The sequence below is a fragment of the Pimephales promelas genome, chromosome 25 (assembly GCF_988280905.1).
Source record: "Pimephales promelas chromosome 25, fPimPro1.hap1.1, whole genome shotgun sequence".
NCBI lineage: Eukaryota > Metazoa > Chordata > Actinopteri > Cypriniformes > Leuciscidae > Pimephales > Pimephales promelas.
Genome location: NC_142793.1, coordinates 15,225,199 through 15,249,470, shown reverse-complemented (window position 1 = coordinate 15,249,470; position 24,272 = coordinate 15,225,199). Strand labels below are relative to the sequence as shown.

Below are 24,272 nucleotides of genomic sequence, written 5' to 3'. Positions count from 1 at the left end.
GTAATATAAATATTTATATTCGTCCGTATTATAGTTATGGACCACGATTACGCTTTGCCTGTAGCCTACATTCTGCTGCTACAGCCAGCTCAGTAAAGCTCAAACGTACGGGTGAAAAATATGACACGAGAAGGGTTTGGGACATAACAGGAGAAGCATGACACAGGTAAACATTGAGGTTGCATTTAAAGCTTCTTGACAAGCTAAATCTACAGAGAGATGCCGTATCCGTATATTTTGTGAAACGATGATGTCATGTCATGAGCTGAGCTGGTTGTCATTGACAGCGATAACAACTTTTTTTTTTTTTTTTGCATAACAACAATAACATACACAAACAGAGGATCACATAGTATTACATTCATAATAGCATCAAATAAACAATAGACATAAAGAAAAAAAAATTAAACTGCAGGGGAAACATCATTACAAAAAATTACAAAAAGAAAGGGATTAAAAAATAGTATACATCCGTTTCGCTTTTTATTTCTTCCATCTTTTAGGGCTTCAATATAATGTTTAAGCTCAATTTTAATAATATAATGTTAGGTTTATTATTTGTCCATTTCTGTTTGTGAATATGGTATTTTCCATACATAATTATTAAGTTAATCACCAAATTTTGCTCCACACTTTTATTTTTGTATAACAAAAAATATTTTTGTCAGATAGACGAATCTTTAATTTTGTGAATTTAAATATCAAATATTCAACATCAATCCAAAACAGCTGGGTAAATACACATTCAAAGAATAAATGATTTATTGATTCTTCTTCTGTGTTACAAAAGGTGCATGTTGTCTCCATATCTCTAAAAAATCTTGAGACTACTTGTCTCACTGGATAAATCAAATGAATAGTATTATATGTAAGTTCTTTAACTTTATTAGTAAGACAGTATTTACTGGGTAGACTCCAGACCTCTTTCCATTCAATCGGATTATACAATGAGTTCCAAAAATGGTTTACATTTAAGCCATAATGTAGTTCTACATAATTCTCTAATAAAAAAGTTATTAAATTTTTTATCTATAATTTTTACACCATCAATTGGTATTATATATGGAGATAGATTCAGAAGATGCATTGCCTGAAAAAAATTGAATAAGGCCACTGGGAATGGCATCAAATAGCCTACTACTACAAATTCTTTAGCAGTTACAGGGATCTAATAATGGTTCAGGAATTCACAATAATTAAAAAGATGTCCATTACTCTTAAATAACTGTCTAACCAAAGACAGCGATAACAACTCCCGTGAGCCCACGCTCTTTCCCGACGTCATCAAAGTACGTCTTTTATTATTATAATGAGTGACCCCTGGTGGCCAAAAATTGCATACTGTACGTTTAAGAAAATGTGTTATTCATGTATAAAATATTTATATAATATAAATTCTGTATATATATATATATATATATATATATATATATATATATATATATATATATATACAGAATTTAAGCGCAAATAATTCTTAAATATATACATGCATGCATATGTATTTATATATACAAAATAATTATACAGCACACACAAATATATTATGTAAACACAGACTTTTATTTTGGATGCGATTAATCGTAATTAATTTTTGCACAGCCCTAAACACTTTAAAGACTGGTGAAATTTTGCCAGCAGTATACATTAACAATGTATTAAAGCCTCCTGTTAGCAATGTTTTCATAATACACAAAAATATGTTTTAAATATCTTAAAAACAAGAAATCCAATGCAGCTCAGCCGGACCAGCAGAGGTCGCCAGTAAAACCTCCTGCGTTTTTTTCTTTGCGGCTCGCTGGAAACTCTGCGCATGCGCTCTCACAGCGGGTCTCTTCCCTCCCCGCAGGATCGAACTGCTGCTTGTCCGCGCCACCGAAACGCCGAGCCGACAATGGCACAACTGGTGGGACCTCTCCGTAAAGAGCTCGCCGACTCCGTCTCCTCATGCCGTGTATTGGTAGTCGGGGCGGGAGGTATCGGTTGTGAGCTGCTGAAAAACTTGGTGCTCACCGGCTTTAAGAATATTGAAGTGGTAAGTTGGAGGAAGGCGGACTCTCTTTGTGCTGCATGAATCAGGCCCAATCATCACCGACCCTCATTTATAATAATCTACAATGAAAATGAGAGTCATTGACTGTATATAACGATCAATTTCACGTTGCGTTAAGCGTTTTAATAGAGTAATGCTGTTCGTCTCATCGTAAACATAGAGAACAGATTTTTTTTTCTTTGGCGCCATGCTCGTGACGTAAAATATCCCTTGAAAACATTGACCATTGTGGCCATACTTTACGCTAATTTACCGTAGTCTCCCCGGGTCATCACGCAAAAAGGTGCTTTTTTCATTAAAAACATTTTCAAAATGTCATTTTCTTTAAACATGATAAAGAACATGATTTAATACATGATATCCGACAAATAATGTTTGTTTTGTAGTTTAGACAGCCATTATTCATATTGTACACAAGGTTATGAAAAGGCAAGGTGTTTATTAGATGCAATTATTTTAATTTTCAGTTCTCAATAATCAGTTGTTTACAAAATCATGGTACAAGTGTTGATTATTAAAGTAAATGAATGTACTACTGACAAATGAAACAAGCACAAAGTGATAAAAAGCTTATTTTTTTCCTTGAGTGTATGTCCTGAAAGGATGATTGATGATATCAGTGTTTTATTTATTCATGCTAACAATTTACGTTTTTATTTTTTTTATAATCCTCGTTTTCAGATTGACCTGGACACAATTGATGTCAGCAACCTCAACCGACAGTTCCTATTTCAGAAGAAACATGTTGGGAAGTCCAAAGCTCAGGTAAATGGGAAAACTGACTTCAACTTGTGTGTGATTCAGAAATATCCACCAGACATTGACGACTTGGTGTGTTTCAGGTTGCCAAGGAGAGCGTGCTTCGGTTTTGCCCATCTGCGAACATCACTGCCTACCATGACAGCATCATGAAGTGAGTCCAGTTACGTTTTTTTGCCAAGATAAAAACTTACCGTGGGAACATTTCACGTGTCTCTAGTTACTATATCAAACTCTAATTGTTGTTGTCTTTGATCCCTGCAGCCCAGACTACAATGTGGAATTCTTCAGGAATTTCCAACTTGTCATGAATGCTTTGGACAATAGAGGTATGATTTATTCAGCAAATCTGAAGGAACACTTCCATAATTCCATCTTAAATGTGTCTTTTCTGTCATGCTTGCAGCGGCCAGGAATCACGTCAACAGAATGTGTTTGGCTGCTGACATTCCCCTCATCGAGAGCGGCACGGCTGGCTATCTGGGACAAGTCACAGTTATCAAGAAGGCAAGGTTCTTCTATTATATCACATTTCATTTCACTGTTATGCTCTTGGCATTCATGTTTTGTAAATATCCAAACTGCAGGGTCAGACAGAATGCTACGAGTGCCAGCCTAAACCTACACAGAAATCCTTCCCAGGTTGCACCATTCGCAACACGCCCTCTGAACCCATTCACTGCATTGTGTGGGCCAAATATCTCTTCAAGTAAGTTCTCTTTGATAACATCTGTCCCGTCTATTCTCGGTGACTAAACTGATGTCGTTCCTAATCTGTGGCCCTACGAAATTTTTATTTTTTCCCCAAATTATGTTTTTATTTTTTCTTCCAAATTTCATGTTTTCAGTTTAAAATGCTCTGTTTTAATAATTAATGTATTTTAATAAATCAAATAAATTATTTCTAATCAACTGACTTCATAATTGTTTTATACTTTAAAACAATTTTATAATTTCTTAAGATACATTTTTTATATATAATTTTATTAAAATGTATTATCAAAAAGTAATGGAAACAAATGAATGTGTAATACTTTACCACATTGATTTTTTAAAGTTGATAAATACAATTTGAACAATTCCTTGATTTTTTGGGGGGGGTAAAAAGTCACAATAGATGACAATATGGATGAAATATTGTGTGATTCTTTAATGTTTTATTATTATTATTATTATTACTTTAAGTACATCATACTGATACAATAGTAATACATTTCTGGCATAATTTCTTTAAACCAACCCATTTTTTTCTAGGTGTGGTGGAAAACCTTTGTATTTCTGTGTGTAGCCGGTGATAGTTTTGTCAAATGAAATGCTGTTTCAGGACAGGCCTGTTGTGGGTGGATTATTTTGGTTTTGAGAGCTACTTTAATTGCCCTGAGCTTACATGTCATTTGAATTGCCTCCATAGTCAGCTTTTTGGCGAAGAGGATGCGGATCAGGAGGTATCGCCCGACACTGCTGACCCTGAGGCTGCTTGTGAGTTCCCACACATTTACAACAACTTTACTACTACAATGATGATTATTTCTGTGGTAGGATGCTTTTATATATATATACTTGAACGAAAAATATATGTACGTTTTGGTGTATCAAAGCCAGAAACTACCTTCATATTTATTCATGGAAACCTGTTCTGTCCAGTATGTGCTGCAAGTTAACTAATTGTTTAACAAGCTGTGGTTTTTAATGGGACCGTTTGATGAAAATATGTTCGTGCGTTGTTTATCAACCACAGGGAACCTTGCAGATGCAGCAGCCCGAGCTACAGCCTCAGATCAGGATGGAGATATCAAGCGGGTGTCCACTAAAGAGTGGGCTCGCTCAACAGGCTACGATCCCGTCAAAATCTTCAACAAGGTGCAGACACTTTTACAAACCTGACGTTTAGGGGTAACAATACACTTATGTCACGATCCCATACGTTTCACAATATTTAACTCACGATACAACATATAAGCCAAAATAAAGAAGAGGGTTATTACTTCTAAGATGTTTGGTAACAAGATAACAAAAAATGTACTGTTGATTAAATTGCTATGTTTGTTATAGACTTTAGGGGTGGACTTGTATAGGCTTGGACTTTGCCCTACATGCACAGGGCAATGGTGACACCAGAATAAAAATATTCATGATTCTGAACCTGAAAAGACAGAATTATTTTACACACATATTTTTGCCCTCTGTCACTGATTATGTATAATGTATGCCCTTTTTTACTGGTAAAATCAGACATTTGGCATTATCAGCATCCACAAATATTCCCCTATTGCATTATTATACATTATATCAACATAATAGTTCACCCAATAATGAAAGGCCTCATCCTGAAGCCATCCTAGGTGTATATGCCATTCTTCTATCAGATGAATATAATCAGTTATGTTAAAAAAATATCCTGGCTCTTCCAAGCTTCCAAAGTCATACAGCCATTCACTCCCATTATCAAGCTTGAAAGAGCCAGGACATTTTTTTTAATATAACTCTGATTATATTCAACTGAAAGAATGTCATATAGGGGATGGCTTCAGGCTGAATAAATAATGGGCTAATTTTTATTTTTGGTTAACCTATCCCATTAAATATAGTAGTTTAATGTAGTACTGTTACTGAAGATCTGTAAACATATTTTTTTTCCTACCACAGTACACGTGTTTCAATGCAAGAATTCGTTGCATCTTTTGTTGTCTCTCTCTCTCTCTCTCTCTCTCTCTCTCTCTGTTAATACTCTTGCGTAAGAATCAACCATCTAAAACACTTTCCATCAGTTTACTACCAAAACTAAAAACGTGATATGGTGTGTTAAATTATGTTTTCACTTCGAGGAGTGTCGCAAAGTGTTTCAAAATGACTAGTATTCCAAACTTTATTAGTTTATCCAAAAATATAAATTCTATCTTCATTTACTCATGTCGTTTTCACATATCACTCTTTGATATAAACTAACTCTATATCGTGAATCATATTGTTTACATCAACGATACATATCGTCACAATTTTATATCTCGATATTACTATGTATCGTTACACCCCTACTGACGTTACATCATTACCCAGTCCGTTCTTTTACAAGCGGGCTAAAAGTGATCTTGTGCTTCCTTTCAGCTTTTTAAAGATGATATCATGTATCTGCTGACTATGGATAAGTTGTGGAAAAAGAGGAAAGCCCCGTTACCTCTAGACTGGGTGGAAATCCAGCAGCATGGTGAGTCTGTTGACTCTAGTTAAGTCTAGTAATGTAAACAAATATACGTAATTGTATATAAAATTGTAATTAATGAGGCTGTATGGTGTGTGTGTAAAAGCATGTTCTCAGGAGGAGGCCTGTGGCACAGGTCTGAAGGACCAGCAGGTGTTGGGTGTTCAGGGTTACGCTCAGCTCTTCCAACGCAGTGTGGAAACTCTCCGATCTCAGCTGAAAGAGAAGGGTGAGGGTGCGGAGCTAGTCTGGGACAAGGTGAGGTTCCACAAAATGGCTTGAATTTTCCAAAAGTTATGGTTATGTGAATGGGTTCAAGATAGAGTACAACCAATACACTCAATGGTCAGGCCAATGTGAATTCAAAATATTATTGGCTATCTGTCAATTTCTATATATTTCATCAAAATAAAAGAAATGCAGTTTTAATTGTTGAGCTTGCACAATGTTCTCCTGGAATTTACATTTGCGGTGCTATTTTCAGGATGATCCTCCAGCCATGGACTTCGTAACATCAGCTGCAAACTTGCGAATGAACGTCTTCAGCATGAACATGAAAAGCCGCTTTGATGTCAAATGTAAGTGATTTCAAGGCTGAATGGCATCTGTGATTGTCTTGAATTCAATTATTTGAAATTCTTTTTAGTTGGTGTTTAAACAAAATGTTGGCGCTTTTCACCTGCATGGTACTGCTAACTTTTGGGCGGTTTTCCTCTGTGAACAGTAACCTGTTCCAAGCGAGCCGTACTACTGATACTAAAATGTGACGTGTAAACACTGCAGATCACTGAATTGTCAGAGTTTCGTCACTACCAGCATCATTGGGTTTGCGTCAAGAGGTTAAACACACTGGATTTAAATAGTCGGCAACAGCCACCGCAGTATAATTTGTTTGCACGACTTTTTTAAAGGACTTGCTTTAAACGACCGTCGCACGCAACTTGGAAAAAACTAAATGGCTGTATTGTGGTTAGTAGACAAGGTGGCAACGCAACTATAGCCGGTCTACAATCGGTCTACAATCGTTCTACAATCAGTCTATAATCCCACACACTTTGAAGCAGTACTAAACTGCAGTGGAAAAGCAAACCAATCCAAAGTAAAGCAAGCGGACTCGTACGATGCCATTTGTTGCTTTTAGAGCAAGACAAAACTGTTTTTTTTTTGGTGTTGTCTGTTTTTGGCTAAATAAAGTTGTTGTAATCATTTATTTACCAAGAACTCAACTTTATTTAAATGCATTATGGCCTTGTATCTCAAGAGACCCAGACTCTTTGGCAATGAAACTAAGAAACAACATACTTCAGAATGAAATGCTTCAATAAAAAGTTGGTTCTGCATTCAATGTGACTTTAAACCATGTCGTCTTTTCTTTTAGCCATGGCAGGGAACATCATTCCAGCGATAGCCACCACTAATGCCGTAATTGCCGGACTCATTGTTCTGGAAGGACTCAAAATTCTCAACTCAGACTTCGAACAGTGTCGCACGGTGAGCTTGCGGTGGTTCATTTCGAAGATTATGATCAGAAAGTTGACAGCTGAATTGCATATCCTGTGTTATCTAACACATGTTTATATTTAGTTTTCTCTCTTGGTTTGAGTTGATTACATCTCTGCAGTTGTGAAGAACATTTTGACCTTTTCCTGTTTTGTCAAGCGGTATAGTTGGGAGTTGTGGTTTTAATTCCTGTTAATGTTTCTCTTTAGATCTTTCTGAACAAGCAGCCGAACCCCAGGAAAAAACTTCTCGTACCGTGTGCGCTGGATCCTCCCAATCCCAACTGTTACGTGTGTACTAGCAAACCTGAGGTCACTGTCAAACTTAATGTGCACAAAACCATTGTGCAAGCTCTTCAGGACAAGGTACTGACAAGTTTTTCAAAGCACACACTTTGTTTTTAGACGCTTTGTGTGTTTGGATTGGAAAGTTCTTATTTATATTCATGTGGTGCTTTTTCAGATATTGAAGGAGAAATTTGGCATGGTGGCACCAGATGTTCAAATTGAGGATGGAAAGGGAACAATCCTCATCTCCTCAGAGGAAGGAGAGACTGAAGGTGTGAATTAAGTCAGCCTCTAGAGGGCATCTTACTCTACTATAACAAAACTCTGAGCTTTGCTTTAATGTTTTGGTGTCTCTGTTTCTCTTTAGCAAACAATAACAAGTTTTTGTCCGACTTTGGGATTCGGAACGGGAGCCGTCTTCAAGCCGATGACTTCCTACAGGATTACACTCTTCTAGTCAATGTCATTCACAGGTTGGTGTGTTCATTTAGCGGGTACTACTTTGCTCAGTCTTGAACATTAAAACTATTCTTACATTGATTGTAGTGAGGAATTGGAAAAGGATGTTGAGTTTGAAGTAGTGGGTGATGCCCCGGATAAGGCACCAACTCCCAGTGCCCCGGAAGAAGGGAAAAACATTGCCAATGGTAACAAAGATTCTGCCCAGCCTTCTACCTCATCTAAAGGTAAGAACAACAGTGATTGCCTGTAAACCTTTGGCAAAATATCAGCTTTTTAAAGGAATAGTTCACCTGAAAATGAAAAACGTCATTCCAAACCTGCATTTCCTATGGCTCCGTGTGCAAAACTATCACATTTCTCCAAAAAACTTGTAATATAGCACACACTACTCACTTGTTTTTTGTCATTTTGGAGTTTTGCATTATAAGAATCCAGTTTTATTCTGCTGAACTACTAGCATTGCAATGACAGCATTTAAATTTCATCATTGCTGTTTGTGTAATGTTTGCAGCAGCTGCAGAGGATGATGACATCCTCATTGTAGACTCAGACGAAGAACCGTCCTCGAGCACCATGGACGCTTCCCCGGAGTCTAGTAACCGCAAGAGGAAGCATCATGATGCTGAAACGGACGATGCTGCGTCTAAGCGCAAACGTCTCGACCAGCCGCCGGCCGATGATGATGATGAAGACATCATCGCTCTAGACTAGCATCTTCACCTGCCCAACAATAGAGGACTTTCCTCAAGTTGAATTTTTGTACTGTTTCTCTTACCAAACATGTAAATATATCTGTACAATATGGTTCAAGCTCAATGGATGTCGTCTTTTCCTTCTGTCCTTTGATTTTTGGGAACAGAAAACGGCTGTTATGAACTGCACTCGGTTAGGTTTTCCTCAGATGGATAAAATGCTTTTCAACTTTGTATTTTTTACGAAATGTGTGTCCTGGTATTTTAGAAAAGCTGACACGGTATTTGAATGCATTTCTCATCTTAAAAACAATATTTCATATTTATTACAGTTTTTTTTGCCGACCTCTGTAATATTTCAAAATAATCAAATCATTGTACAGTAACGCTTTTACTGTATGATGGCTTGTCTATCTTCTGTTGCATTGCTTCAGCACCACAATGAAAAATATTGACTTTTTAAAGAAAAAAAATGAAAAATACACTCAAGACAATTATTTATACCATTGTGTTTCATTCTTATAGTTGTAGTCTTTAGCAGTGTAAATTAGTCCATGCCTAATTTACTGACCAAACTGAGGAGCTGAATAAAGGACATCATCTCATTGAACCTTTATTCACCTTGAAAGCTTCATGAAAGGGTACAATGTCCTAATTGCACGTTGTTTACATTTAGGATGTTTGACGCAAGAACATTTTGTTTTCACTTATTACTCACGTAGGTGTCGGAGTCCACAGTTCACGTGATAGATGTCGTCAGTGGGGTCCATAAGATGCCACAATGACCTGTTAACCCTTCCCCTAGTTGGCAACCCAAGTAAAATGCGAAGTTTACGTTTTCAGTGGCACATTTTGTGTGTGATGGTCCATGTTTTTTATTTTTTATTTCCTCAGTCTGCGCGATAAAAAAAAAAAAGTCTTTAGAAAAACATATATTTTACACGACAAATAATGTGATACCATCTCGAATACATTTGGTGCAATAATTTAAAAATGGTAGTTTCGTAAAGGGAAAAAGGAGTTATGAATGAATTTATTCCGCTGGACGTTCACATCGGCCTGGCCATAGTTATTGAGGTGCATTATGGGATTGAATGGACAATTCAAACTCAAGCTGCATTTTAAGACGTATACTTTCTTCCAAATATGATTTTTAATATTAGGCCATAAAAAAACTGAACCGGGATGCATGATATGACCATAAACAATTAATAAAAATGTATTAATTAATGGAAAAAGTAACAAACAGCAATTTGATCTACGTATTTATTTATAATATTATGGTCAACACAATAACCCAGTTTTTAATGTTAATATTTCATTCAGTAAATACCCTAAATAAACCTTGAATGTTGGTCCAGCCTCCGCATATAATTAAAACCCAACGCCCCTCGGAGGATGAAGCTGATTGGATTGAGAAGGACACCCGACCCCCAACTGGTCTCAGTAGCACCTCAATGCAGAACATAAGATCCACGGGGAGGAGTCGGATCACGATCCAAGGGGTGGAGATGGGTAAGATTAGGGTTGGGTTTAGGGATTAGGGGTGGGTTTAGGGATCAGGGGGCGGAGTTGGTTAGGTTTAGGTGTATGTAAGGTGGGAGGAGTTGGATCTGGATCCGACTCCTCCCCATGGATTTCATGTTCCGCAGTGAGGACCATCTCACTGGTCTAGCTAGTCCTCCATTTTATACGTTACCTTCTAACGTTACTGGGATATTTAAACCTGTTCGTCCTTATTTTCCGCCCTGCTGTCTCGACTACAAACAAAAGCCTTTTGAGTTTCGTAAGACCGAGACAATTGGAAACATCTAGAGTCCCATTTGTAGTTTGGTGGGTGTTAACCAGCTTTTTTTTCTTTACCTTCATCCGCCAATCGGGAGGGCGTGAGAGTAAGTTAGTTCAGTGTTGTTGGCACGAGCTCTGCGCGAGCGCTCACACCGAAGGACCTGGCGTAGCGTGACACCTTCTATTAATCAAGCTATACGTTTTAATCCGAGTCTTCAGGCAGTTTGGTCCAACATAATTCATTTTTAGATTGGTAAAGTGAACTGAACACACCATGGTGACACTGACAGCGATCGTAGCGCCTCTCGGTCGGCAGATACACAGACATCTGGTGAATCATGTCAGAAGTCAGCGCTGGATTCCTGCTCGGGCATGCAACTTGAGTGCATGCTCCAGCAAGCTAGCCCTGAGTCAAGGTTAGTGCATTTTTACTATAATAAGTTCAATTATTTTTTTCTGAAGTTTTTGGGTTATGTAAATAGCCCCCCTCCGGGGCCCCCGAATGTTTGGTCTTTTTGATGGACCACTTGTGCACTATTTTCCCTTCTCTCACCACTAGGTTTTATTACAGATGTTATAATGTAATTTATGACTGGGATGATGATTATGGAGTCACAATGTGTTTGTTTATTATCAGCGACAGCGCCCTCTTCAATGACTTCCGGGTTTTGAATGACAGAGAATGTTTACATGAAACACGATGGTAAATGATGACTATATTGATAATGCGGCAGTTGTGCGTTGTGCATCGTTTTTGTGGGGCAAATACACCTTGAGTTGTATCATATTGGTTGTATGAATTATGAAATCACCCCATCCTTTTACATAGTGTTTTACATGTCACATGTTTTTCCACAGGCCACGCCCTCTTGTTTATGATGTCTGCAGAACATTTCTTTGAAAACAGCCCTGAAGATGCAATATAAGTCAGTTTTTTGTTTGTAAGAGCTTTAAAAAATTTAGGCAAATAAAGAACATTAACATGAAACTGAAAACTCTTAAAACCTAGTATTTTTAATGTAATTTTTGCAAGAATGAGTGGGACACAAGCTTGCAATTTTAGGTGAAAACAAAGCCGTCACTCAGTGATAGTCATTATTTATAAACTTAGATTTTATCATTTTTTAAATTGGTTTGCATGCAAAAAGTGTATCATGTATAACAATGACCCATTCTTAAATAATATTATTAAAACTCTTGTATAAGATTGGACTCGTATCTTTTCCATGCAATTCGTAGCTTCTTATAGCTTACATTTCTATTGTGTAGACCTTATCTTATCTGAACCCGATTAGTTTATCAAAGCATAAATCAAGTCTTTTCCGATTTGAATAGTTTAAGCCTCACATTGAAAGCCTCATTAAAGCAAATATCAGTTAAAGTTAAATAAAACTAGCCTAGTTGTTAAAACAATTGAAAATAAACAAAGAAATATAATTAATTTTATTAGTTATCCACTACATGAAACTAATAATGAACAATACTTCTACAGCATTCATTAATCTTAGTTAATGTTCATTTCATTTCATTTACTAATACATTATTAAAATCAAAAATATTTCTTAACATTAGCTAATGCACTGTAAACTAAAATGAACACTGAACAACTGTATTTTTTATTAACTCTTAATAACAAAGATGATTAAATACTGTAACAAATGTATTGCTCATTGTTTGGTCATGTTAGTTAATGCATCAACTAATGTTAACAAATGAAATCATATTGTAAAATGTTACCAAGAAAAAAAAAAAGGTTTTTAGTTATTGTGGTCTGACATCTACATGGTTTTGGTAATGAAAATTACAGAGTAAACATCCCAAATCAAGTTTATTACAAAAGGTCATTTTAATCTACATTTAATCAAAGGCTAAGCTTAAATAAGCATGTCTTTTGAGATTTTATGAGAGAGTTTTAGTTAGAAACCCAGTCTGTGTTTGCTTACCACAAAATGGGCCAGGACAGTTATAATCCCCTTTTACTAGACCACTTAAATGGTGGACAGGAATGAAAGTAAGGCCATTTTAATCTCATGAAAGGCCCGTTGATCGCATTCTCTGGCTGATTTAATTCCTTTTGTTGAATGTAGAGCATGTGACCACAATCTAAGCAGTTATTGTGTAAGAAGAGCTCCGATGGAAAACCTTCTTGCTGTATAGGAACTGGAGTTCATGTTTGCTCAAGGATTGGCTATAACATTCCCAACACAATGTCCATTCATAAAGGTGGCATAAAACTCTGCTGACTGTCTTCCTGTCAAGTGTTACAGTCAGTTTTTCCCTGACATTCCAAACGTCAGGGTTTTTTTTTTCTTCTTCTTCTTCTTCTTTTGAGTTATCGAGTCACAGGAGGAAGCATATTTTCTTTTCGACTTTTACTTCTCTAACACATTCCAGAAGGACGGCTCGTCGGCTCTTGGTTGCCGCTTTGTGTTGGATTTCTTTTTGCAACTTTTTTTCCTGTTGGGATTTTAAGCATTTTATTTTAGAATCAGAAAAAATGTGTAACGCAACATGTGAGGCTGAGCTGTGTGCCATAAAATGTAGGTTTATGTGATTTATCTATCTATCTATCTCTCTGTCCGTCTGTCTATCTGTCTATCTATCAATCTCTGTCTATCTATCTGTCTGTCTGTCTGTATGTCTGTCTGTCTGTCTATCTATCTATCTATCTATCTATCTATCTATCTATCTATCTATCTATCTATCTATCTATCTATCTATCTATCTATCTATCTATCTCTATCTGTCCGTCCGTCCGTCCGTCTCTATCTGTCTATCTATCTATCTGTCCGTCTGTCTGTCTGTCTATCTATCAATCTCTGTCTATCTATCTATCTATCTGTCTGTCTGTCTGTCTGTCTGTCTGTCTGTCTGTCTGTCTGTCTGTCTGTCTGTCTGTATGTCTGTCTATCTATCTATCTATCTATCTATCTATCTATCTATCTATCTATCTATCTATCTATCTATCTATCTATCTATCTATCTGTCAATCTCTATCTATCTATCTATCTATCTATCTATCTATCTATCTATCTATCTATCTATCTATCTATCTATCTATCTATCTATCTATCTATCTATCTATCTATCTATCTATCTATCTATCTATCTATCTATCTATCTATCTATCTATCTATCTATCTATCTATCTATCTATCTGTCTATCTATCTGTCTATCTATCTAACTGTCCGTCCGTCCGTCCGTCCGTCCGTCCGTCTGTCTGTCTGTCTGTCTGTCTGTCTGTCTATCTATCTATCTATCTATCTATCTATCTATCTATCTATCTATCTATCTATCTATCTATCTATCTATCTATCTATCATCTGTCTGTCTGTCTGTCTAATGTACTTTGTTTTATAAATCATTTTTATTCAGCTGTTTTTGTCTTATTTTTTTTTTGTAAAAAGCTTCATACATTTTCTGGAATGTCTTGTGCTGTTGTTAGACTGTCTAAAATCCTAATGTGCTGCCTAGATCACTAGGTTTTCGTACCCTAACCGGTCATTCTCTCCCCAGTACATCCGATGTGGCAGGAGCCGCTCGCCATTCCCGGTGGAGATCGCCAGTCACCTATTGACATCGCGGCGCGTAAAAGCGTCTTTGACCCACAACTCAGACCGCTGAAGGTGCAGTATGACCCAAGGACCTGCCAGCAGATCTGGAACAATGGCTACTCTTTTCTGGTCGAGTATGACGACACCACTGACAAATCCAGTAAGTCATCTTCATTGTCTTTATTTAAACATTTGGTAATAGTATGTTCTGTACTACAGTTACTAAAATAAAACTGCATTAGGAAGTACTGTTGTCTATAAAAAAAAATACTTTAGTTATGTTAATTAATTATGGTTTTACAATAGTAACTTTAATATTACTTTGGTTGAGACTTTGCTTCCCTTATTTCAAGTAGGAATTTCCTATGTGAGCTTGGTTAAAATTGTGGTTAACATTTTGTTTGAAATGTATTGTGATTTGAAATGAATCTCTTTCAGCTCTGAAGGGAGGACCACTGGAGGATAAGTTCAGACTGTGTCAGTTTCATTTCCACTGGGGAGAGAACAACGCCTGGGGCTCTGAACACTCCATAGACCGCCGTCTTTACCCTGCTGAGGTACCCCTACGTAAGATTTCAGTATATTTTAAGGATTTACATCGCAACGAAGAATGAAAAATTACTTTGTTTCAGACTTAGCCATCTGGATGTCATTTTTTACAACGAGGAAGCATTTCTCTCTTGCGAAATAGACAGAGCTTCTCTATAATAGAGGCGGAGACTTTACCGTTGGGAACAACCCACTAAAATCTAAAAGATTGTCACCCCCCCCTTGAAAATGTGCCACTAACCCTGGTTTAGTTCTGTACTTTTTAACTCCTCATAGCCAGTTACATAAGGAGGCACGTGTGAGTGAAAAAAGCCAAGTGCCGAATGTGAGAATGTGACCTTATTATGGCTCTCAACACTTCTTTAGCTTTACTGATTTGTCTGTGTGAGTGCGTATAACAAAGAAAGCTCAGATTTCAGCCCTGTAAATGGATCCTCTATTGCGTAAAGTGCTTTTATTTCCTCCTCCTCGGTTGAATCTAATCGTGCCAGAATGAATGGAGGACTGTCAGATTGTTGGTTTAAGCTATTGTGACACTTAAAAAAAAAACCCAACCTAGCTGTTCAACCACAGGATTGTGTAATCGTTAACTGAACTAGCTAAAAAGCACAATGGAAAAAGAGCCCCTAATTATAATTCATATTAGCATGAGTATGTATTTGTTTTTTGTTTTTCACAGCTCCATATTGTTCACTGGAACTCTGACAAGTACAGTTTGTTTGAAGAGGCTGTAATGGAGGATAATGGACTAGCTGTTATTGGAGTTTTTCTTAAGGTACTGATGTGTGTAATTATTGTCAAACTTCTTGGATCTTTAAGCTCAGTAGGCCTGGTAGATAAAAAGTCACTTTGATTTGGGATTTTCACAGATTGGAAAGAGGCACGAGGGTCTACAGAAACTGGTGGATGCCTTGCCAGCAGTCAGACACAAGGTAAGGCATCAAAGATTGTGTTTTGTACACACTGGCATTGTTGTGAGTCATAAACTGAGATTAAGAACCTCAGAGCATGATATTTTGGAAACCAAGGGATGAGGTTGGTTCATCTTTTTTATGTAATATTCTCATCATTTGTAACACAGGATAGCTTGGTAGAGTTTACCAAGTTCGACCCTGCTTGTCTCTTTCCGGAGAACATCGATGACTATTGGACATACGCAGGTTCTCTGACCACTCCTCCTCTTACTGAGGCGGTGACATGGCTTGTGATGAAACAGCATATTGAAGTCAGTCACGATCAGGTATGAAGCTGATATGAGACAGGAAATTGAAGGAATATTTTCCTCGATAGCATATTTGAAGAAATAAAAAAATGAAAATAATATTGTAATATGTATTATATGTAATATTCGTGGACATTACACACACAGACAAGGTAGTCAGATGGATGAATTGTTCACATGAGCATTGAGATTCATTTAGAAAATAGATAGTAAAAAAAGTATATTTTTTTTTGTTTCATGCCGATTTTAATGAATATCTATAGCAAAAAAAAAATGGTTATGTAATTTTCTGTGTAAATTACTGCAGCTATAATTTAAGTGTGATTGTGAAGTAAAATGTCAAAAATAATTCTTGCGTCCATAAGTCACGATATAGTTTATATGACTATTTTTCACTTCTGTCTAACCTTTAGGATTAAATTTTCAGTTTTTGCTGCGGCACCTTTAAGAAACACTAATCTAATTTAATGTAAAATTAACATTAAGTGAGTATGTTCTCTATCTTTGCTTCAGCTTTGCTGTTGTGCCTGTCCAGTATTGTTTTTTAAAGGGATAGTTCACTTTGAAATTAATTTTTGATATGTTTTAGCTTACCTCAAAGGCACCCAAGATGTAGGTGTCTTTGTTTCCACTGTTTTTTCAATTTTGATATTTTTAAGGTCAAACCGTTGTTGTCTGTCAGTCATATAATGGAGGTCTATGGGGTCCATCTCAAAGAGCATGCACAGAAAAGTCCAAATTAAACATGATTTAATGACTCGTAAATGTAAGTACACATTGATGGCCTAAGACACAAAACGAGCGGTTTGTGTGAAAAAACTAACAGTATTTATATCGTTTTTACCTTGTGTAAGCACAGCCACGTCCAAGTGATCTGAAGGCTTCGGTCTGCGCAAGCGTCAGATAGCGCCGGAAGTGATTTCTTGCGCTGTTGCAAAAAAAACCCAACAACAACGTTGTCTGTTGATATATCGAAATCGTCTTCCATTGCAATTTCCTGTATATCTAAATATGTTTAGATCTTCACAGTGAAGGGTAAAACTTCTGAAATCTCGGTGTAAACAATGAGTGACGTACACGCACAAGAGATCACTTCCGGCGCTATCCGACGCTTGCGCAGACCGAAGCCTTCAGATCACTTGGACGTGGCTGTGCTTACACAAGGTAAAAACGATATAAATACTGTTCGTTTTTTCACACAAACCGCTCGTTTCGTGTCTTAGGCCATCAATGTGTACTTACATTTACGAGTCATTAAATCATGTTTAATTTGGACTTCTCTGTGCATGCTCTTTGAGATGGACCCCATAGACCTCCATTATATGACTGTCAGACAAGAACGGTTTGACCTAAAAGTATCAAAATTGAAAATACTGTGGAAACAAAGACACCTACATCTTGGATGCCCTTGATTTAAGCTAAAACATATCAAAAATTAATTTGAAGGTGAAATATCCCTTTAATGCTACATACTTCAATAACAGCATCTTTGCAAAGCCTCTATTAGATTGTAAAAGGATCTAAAAAATCTATATAGACACTTTTCACATTTCCAGGGTTTTCAGAAGCGGAAGTCGACGATGTTGGGTAAACTTCTATATTGGTGAACAGGAGACGAGATGTTGAATTGTGGAAACTCGTCATCACAGTCTGTGAAAATGGTCCATTCAATTGTAAAAGATGTGTAGGAACAGTGCAAGGTTTGACAAGCGTTTACATTTAACGCTAGTCGCTAGTTCTTCTGCTGTTTAGGAAAAATATGGTACATATTCTACGTCCTTTTGAGACAGAAAGCTGTGTAAGATCAGAGCAGTTTGGATTTTTGCTGCTTAGTTTCAATAAATGTAAGATTGTTGTGTTCTGAAAGTCATCAAACTGCCAACAGCTTATAAAAGCTATGAATTTAAGCCTCGAGTCAGCTCACACTGGACTCTGCTGGGAGTCTTGTTTGTTATTCCGACTTCATGTTCCCCTGCTCCATGGTAACCTGGGAAATGGAACGGAAAAGCTCATCTGGCTGACTGCTGACATCTGTTTTCTGTTCGCCCTGTTTGTCTTTTACATATAATCTCCCCTTTTTTCTCTCATTCTAAATACCAAGATTTGGATGTTTCCTTTTTTTAAAAATATCCTCCCCTATTCTTTTTGTTTCCCTTTCTCTCAGTTGGCAGTGTTTCGAAGCTTGCTGTTCACATCGGCTGAAGAGCAGGTGCAAAGAAGCATGGTCAACAACTTCCGTGTTCAGCAGGCTTTGAAGGGACGGACTGTACGTTCTTCATTTTCCCCCTTCCTCCAAGATGCTCCGCCAAAGGAGTAGCAACACAAATCAGTGACCTTATTCCCATCCAAACATCACAAAAAGACTCTTAATTATGGGGTGCTCGTATCTGTATGATTTTAACTGGAAATTGTAAATATTTGAACCATTTCCAACCAGGCATATAGTTATAGATTTCATTTGAAAGGGATTAGCAAAGATATAGTTATTGAAAGAGTTTGTTTATCTCTATGTCAAAAGGTTCATCCAATTCATCGTCATTTCGTTGTATTTGTACAATTATTGAAAAAAATGCGAGAGTTCAAGAAATTCTAATTTCAGTATGAAACGCACAATTCCTCTAACTATAGTAGCAAGGGGTGTCCACGTTTGACAAACAGCTCCCTCTTGTGGATCACTGACAGAATGCACATTGTGCATTGTTTTGAGGCATTTTACGCTTTTAATGTATGTATACAGTAGTTTTAGTTAGTGGTTCACTTACCTTGTTTTTTGCGAGAGAATTTATTTTATGCGTGATACTGCACAATGCTTTTCACGTTTGATTTGTTTTTAGACGCTAATAAATAATCGAAAGTATTTTCAGAAGATCTAGTACACATCTAGAGAGAAAATCTGAGCATTGCAATATAAATAAGACTAGAAATATAGTATTTGTAAAATATGCATAAGACATGAGTAGATTAATGCGCACAGTTGTTTAGTGAATATGCGTTATTGTAGTTGCGATGTGTTCAGATTTGTGCAAAATAGGTTATTATAATCCCTAGTGCCTTTTGCATTGGACATAATCTCTGATTGGTTCTCCATTGCTCTCATGTAATCAGTTATCTGATCAACTTCAGCACAAGTGGTTGGCCATATTTGCCTTTTGGTAAAATGTGCCTTCAAATCTCTTATAGTTTTTGTTGTACTCATGATATCACAGTCGTAATTGTTCATCTATGGATCTTGAAAGTGTATTTAGTGTGAAACTAGTCTTTTTTCAGAGAAACTAGTCTTTGTGTGAGTACGTCGTGTAAAATGTTTTTGGGAGCACCTGGACGTGTCTTTCCACTATTTGATGAACTACCTTTCAGAGAGGAACCTCCATTTTTGAGCACGTATTGCTCTATTAAATTCCTCCACTAGAGGTGGACATGAAACCAGACACAATGTAGAAACGAGATATACAGTGAGACCAACTGATTGTCATACTTCAATATTGGTGCATTCCGTTTTCCTTTGTCTGAAATATGCTGTAAATGTAGTAAAAATGAGACACTGAAATTGTTAGAAGCATCCAGGACCTCTTATGTTAATAGTTTTATTTATGTGCAAATGAACTTTACATTTATGTCAATGTTTTTAGATTGGTGATGATAATATTTAGAGGACGGTCGAAAAGTAACATGGGAGCTGCAGAATCGGCAGAAGTTCAACATAACTGCGAAGAGACGCTGACGGTCTCTTTGTGATGGCTGAATAACAATGCTCTTGTGCAAACCGTCCCTAAAGCGGCCTCTCATTTGAATGGGCCACCTGGCATTTTCCCTATTGCGTTCATGGTTGAAATTCAAAGAAATACCAACTAGACTGGAAAGCTGGATTTGCACTGTACAAACTTTAGGTTACAGGGAGACTCAGACTGGGATCCCTTCCCTCCACCTGCCCAAGATTCAGAGTTGTGAACATTCTTTCACATTAGGAGGTCCTGGAACAATGTTTTCGCATTGAAGCATCTTTGAATAGTGTGTGAAGACACGTTTTGAATTATGCAGTGAATGGATTTCGGTTTGAGGTTCTTGGACACTTTTTGCTGTTGGCATTGAGGGCCATGTTGGCCATGAAAAATGACTTTTTGTTTTTTCCTCCACACCCATTAATAGGATTTGCTTGTTTTGTCTTTTTAAGTAGCTTGAGGGAAATCACATTATTTACATTATTTAACACTAAATCTGGGGTTGTTTTATAGACGGTATCTTATCACCTGAACTAAGTCATTTACATAACTGTCACTTATGCTGCCTAACATATGCATTGTATTGTGTGCAAACTGTATTATTCGTTGTAAGTTTTATGAGATTTTGTAAAAAAAAAAAATGTCTGGCCCATATTTGGTTGATTTTCAATTTGTTTTACTTGTGGGTGTGTGCAAGCATGTGCCCTGGGGATTTAAGCAGGAAGAGGGTGGTGCCGGAGGTTTATGGGGGCCCCATCCCAGCAAGTGTTGTTGCACCAGGTGCTGGTTAGGTCCGGATCAGCTGCGCTAAAAACTACGTGTTTTGGCAGATTTAGCAGGGGGGATCCTACAGACCCAAAACTGAACATTAACAAATGCATTCATGCTGTCTGACATGTTGTGTATTAACATTTGTTTTAAAATGAAATAAAACAATCAAGAGACAAGTATTCTGCTGTGGTCTGTGTTACACATAATTCCTTTAAAATATTTGAAAATGCATTCACTACTCTTGTATGAAATAACTGCTTTATATGTAAACCTTTAATCAAAAATGAATTCACAGTGCTGCATAAGAAACATTATATATTAAATCTTTTATGACCATATTTACCTGAACGTCTTAATTTTTACATTTACATTTTAAAGGGTTAGTTCACCCAAAAATGAGAATTCTGTCAGTATTTACTCACCCTCATGTTGTTCCAACCCCGTAAGACCTTCGTTCATCTTCGGATCACGAATTAAGATTTTTTTGATGAAATCTGAGAGCTGGATCACTCCTGCGAACAAGTCCATAGGCTTCTTGAGGGATTGAAACTTGTCGGCCTCGAAAAGTTATTAAAGACATCGTTAAAATAGTCCAAGTGACTACATTGGCTCAATCTTAACTTTATCAAGCGACGAGAACACTTTTTGTGCGCAAAAACAAACAAAAATAACGACTTTATTTCAACTATTCACTTCTAGTGTGATAGCGTAGAGCTACGTCACACGTAGGCTCACTATTGGCCGACGCTGGTCATGTGTGTGACGTACAATAACAGAAGCTTACGCTATCAAACTAGTAACCTGACTCGAGGCAGAGAGAAGTAAATTAATAGCCTTGCCACTGTAGTCACTTGGACTATTTTAACGATGTCTTTAATAACTTTTTGAGGCCAGCAAGTTTCAATCCCTCAAGAAGCCTATGGACTAGTATGCAGGAGTGATTCAGCTCTCAGATTTCATCAAAAATATCTTAATTTGTGTTTCGAAGATGAACGAAAGTCTTACGGGGTTGGAACAACATGAGGGTGAGTAAATACTGATAGAATTTTCATTTTTGGTTGAACTAACCCTTTAATGGCAGGTTATGGAATGGCACTCAAGAAAGTGTACTTTAGATTTTTTCAAAGCTGTATTTACAAAAAAAAAAGATAATAAATAAAGCTTGTATGATAATTCTGTTATCACAGAAATGTTCCCTCTGCTAAGATCTCCGTCAAGGCTTCTCGTTTCATCTGCTATAGACCTTCTCTAAGATTTAAGAAGATTCCATGCAATAAATCTGAACCAGCGGAGAGCAAGTTTGAGATTTTTTGGGGACCGAGAATCAGAGACGTAGAATCAGGCCAGGGTGTGGGTGTTTGTAAAGGCTGGGGAACCTGGATTGAGTTTTGTCTCAAACTTGGTTCAAAAAGATTCCGTTCCATGTTTGTTGTTCTTGGCCTCATGAGTTATAAAAATGGGACGAGACACTGGGTTTTTGCGTGTCCCAAACCCACCATGGTTTCCTATCATTGTGTGAGAGAATTTAGAAACACACTCTTTGAGCTCAACAGGAAAAACAAACTGTAAAGGTGAACCGATTGAAGAGCAGGAGATCAAGACGACGACTTTGGAAAACCCTCCGATGGTCACGGTTTTATGAAGGAAGATGTTCTGCAACTGTGGATTATGGACTGCATTTATATAGCGCTTTCACAGACCCAATGGCACTTTATTTGCATTCACTCGCTCATTCATACACCGATGGCGCCATACAAGGCGCCATCCAGCTCGTCGGGAGCAGATGGGGTTAGGCTTGCTCATGGACACCTCAACACTTGGTCAGGTGGATCCAGGGATTGAACTACCAACCTTCTGGATTGTAGACAACCTATATGAACCACTGAGCCACTGCCGTCTTCTGAGATTAGCTCAAGGGATTGTGGATGCTGGTGTCTTCTGAGATTTCAGGCGTCCATAATTGAATGGAAGTCACAGATGAAAGCTTCAGATATGAGGCTTCTTACTATAGTTTTGTTCCTTTGTTTTTGCAGGTTATTTTTAGACAAAACAAGAAAACTCCATTCAGCTTTCTATAAACAGGAACCTATGGCTTAAAGATGTTTCTCAGAACTCCAATCCAGCCGTTTTCCTCTTTAGATCAAACACAGTGTTTGAACTGAAAAAGTTTAGGTTTCAAACCAATCAATTGAGTGGTTGGCCCTGTCGGTGCACATCCCCAAATTATTAGTAACAATTTTGTCTAAAACTTACATTAAATCTTGGCATAATCCCTTGAAGGTTTCAAGAGATGATTGTTTTCTAATGACATCCAGCTCTTGTGATGCCAGGGAACCGAGACGCCCACGCCCCTCTCTCCTGTAGAGAAAGTAAACTCAACTCTTAAATATCAGGCCACAACTCAGCAGAAACCACACAACTTATAAAATAAAAAACTCACCCGCTGTCTCAATTATCTTCAAGCTGAGAAAACATAAATAAAATGTCAATCTCATGATGGGGAGCAGGGGAGGCTAACTTCAAAAATGTGTAGCTGCGAAGAACACATATGCAAAGAGAAGACAGGTGGCAGCCAACAATATTTGCCTAAAACATCCTTGATGAATAAACTTTAAATAAAATGCAAAGGTATTAACACACTTACCCCCTGCAGATAATACTCTTCAGGTCCTCTGAGATTGATACCTTGAAGGCATGTGACATGCAAGTCATTCTCTTTGAAACGCAAGCTTGTGGATTGTTGTTTTGTTTAATTTGAGAACTAATATCTTTAAAGCCCACAGGGAATGTGACATGATGTTTCAAGGGCCTTTACCTGAAAACAGGAAATTAGCAGGGACAACTTTTGTTATGTTTTCATATGCTTCTTCAGACATTATGATCAAGTTTGAGTCTAAAGAATTTTTAAGGGCTGAACCCGAAACGGCAAGTAATGGCAATTCACGTCTAGCCAAGGATTATCTGAATAGCTAAGAGAAAATACTTGACTGAAACCACTCCCAGAAATTGCAGGGGGTTAAGATTATGCTTATAAGGCAAATTAAATAATAATAAAAAAGTATATTCAAAATGTGTAAAATTAAAAACATCACTCAAAATATTCCAACTGTGTAAATTACACTCTAAAAATGCTGGGTTACAATTTTTAATACAAGACTTAACCCAATGGTGTGGTTTGTCCATATTTGACCCAACTTTGGATTTAAACAACCCAGCATTTGAAAAAAAATGAGTACAGCACACTCAATTATATAAAAAAACAGCTGAGTCTTTTAGAATATTTTAGTAGGATTACTTGATCTCAGCATTCAAAAAGTATAGGGTGAATTCAGGGTGATTGGCAAAAAGTGTCCCGATCAACTTGAATTCACCCCTTTTCCTACTGTTTGAAATGAATTTGTAATATCAAGAGAAATAATTGACTATATTATAGATAGCACAAACATATTTATTTAGATGTCCTGACGTGACTTCAAACTCAAGGGGTACTTGCACTGTAAAAAAATATTTTCAAGATTTGTTATCACAACATGTTTTCTTTTTTCAAATCAACTTAAATAATTTATTTAGTTCAGAAAACCTATTTTAAGTTTCGGATGATTAACTCAATTTCCTTCATTGTATTAACTCACTTTTTCCAGTTCAATCAACTTAAAATTTTAAGGCAACCAGGTTACTTTTTTTTTTTTAAGTTAAACCAGCGATATTTTTTTTTT

At 37.0% G+C, this 24,272-nt stretch overlaps 2 protein-coding genes across 3 annotated transcripts; both read left to right on the top strand.

The window, feature by feature from the left end:
• Positions 1 to 1,743: 1,743 nt before the first annotated feature.
• Positions 1,744 to 9,076, top strand: uba2 (ubiquitin-like modifier activating enzyme 2). Its single transcript, XM_039648105.2, has 17 exons — positions 1,744 to 2,035; positions 2,735 to 2,818; positions 2,896 to 2,966; positions 3,077 to 3,141; positions 3,219 to 3,319; positions 3,400 to 3,521; positions 4,224 to 4,291; positions 4,551 to 4,672; positions 5,918 to 6,017; positions 6,118 to 6,269; positions 6,496 to 6,589; positions 7,390 to 7,502; positions 7,721 to 7,876; positions 7,974 to 8,070; positions 8,166 to 8,271; positions 8,345 to 8,484; positions 8,772 to 9,076. Exons 1-17 carry the CDS (start codon positions 1,814 to 1,816, stop codon positions 8,969 to 8,971), a joined length of 2,013 nt encoding a protein of 670 aa, XP_039504039.2. The 5' UTR covers positions 1,744 to 1,813; the 3' UTR covers positions 8,972 to 9,076.
• Positions 9,077 to 10,631: 1,555 nt separating this feature from the next.
• ca5a (carbonic anhydrase 5a) lies at positions 10,632 to 18,430 on the top strand. 2 transcript variants are annotated; one of them, XM_039647938.2, is made up of 7 exons: positions 10,632 to 11,156; positions 14,258 to 14,455; positions 14,734 to 14,852; positions 15,524 to 15,619; positions 15,714 to 15,776; positions 15,926 to 16,084; positions 18,231 to 18,430. In XM_039647938.2, the coding sequence occupies exons 1-7, from the start codon at positions 11,015 to 11,017 to the stop codon at positions 18,381 to 18,383; spliced, it is 930 nt and encodes a 309-aa protein (XP_039503872.2). In that variant the 5' UTR covers positions 10,632 to 11,014; the 3' UTR covers positions 18,384 to 18,430. The 2 variants fall into 2 exon arrangements, with proteins under 2 accessions (XP_039503872.2, XP_039503873.2); XM_039647939.2 differs by lacking the exon at positions 10,632 to 11,156 and adding an exon at positions 13,121 to 13,280.
• The last annotated feature ends 5,842 nt before the right edge of the window (positions 18,431 to 24,272 follow it).

Bases quoted from the DNA above. Each gene is read 5' to 3' on its own strand.
- uba2 (XM_039648105.2), top strand. From the start codon at position 1,814: ATGCGCTCTCACAGCGGGTCTCTTCCCTCCCCGCAGGATCGAACTGCT. The intron at 3,522-4,223 runs GTAAGTTCTCTT...TTGCCTCCATAG, and splicing joins TGGGCCAAATATCTCTTCAA to TCAGCTTTTTGGCGAAGAGG. The intron at 6,018-6,117 runs GTGAGTCTGTTG...TGTGTGTAAAAG, and splicing joins GGTGGAAATCCAGCAGCATG to CATGTTCTCAGGAGGAGGCC.
- ca5a (XM_039647938.2), top strand. From the start codon at position 11,015: ATGGTGACACTGACAGCGATCGTAGCGCCTCTCGGTCGGCAGATACAC. The intron at 14,853-15,523 runs GTACCCCTACGT...TGTTTTTCACAG, and splicing joins GCCGTCTTTACCCTGCTGAG to CTCCATATTGTTCACTGGAA. The intron at 16,085-18,230 runs GTATGAAGCTGA...CCTTTCTCTCAG, and splicing joins TTGAAGTCAGTCACGATCAG to TTGGCAGTGTTTCGAAGCTT.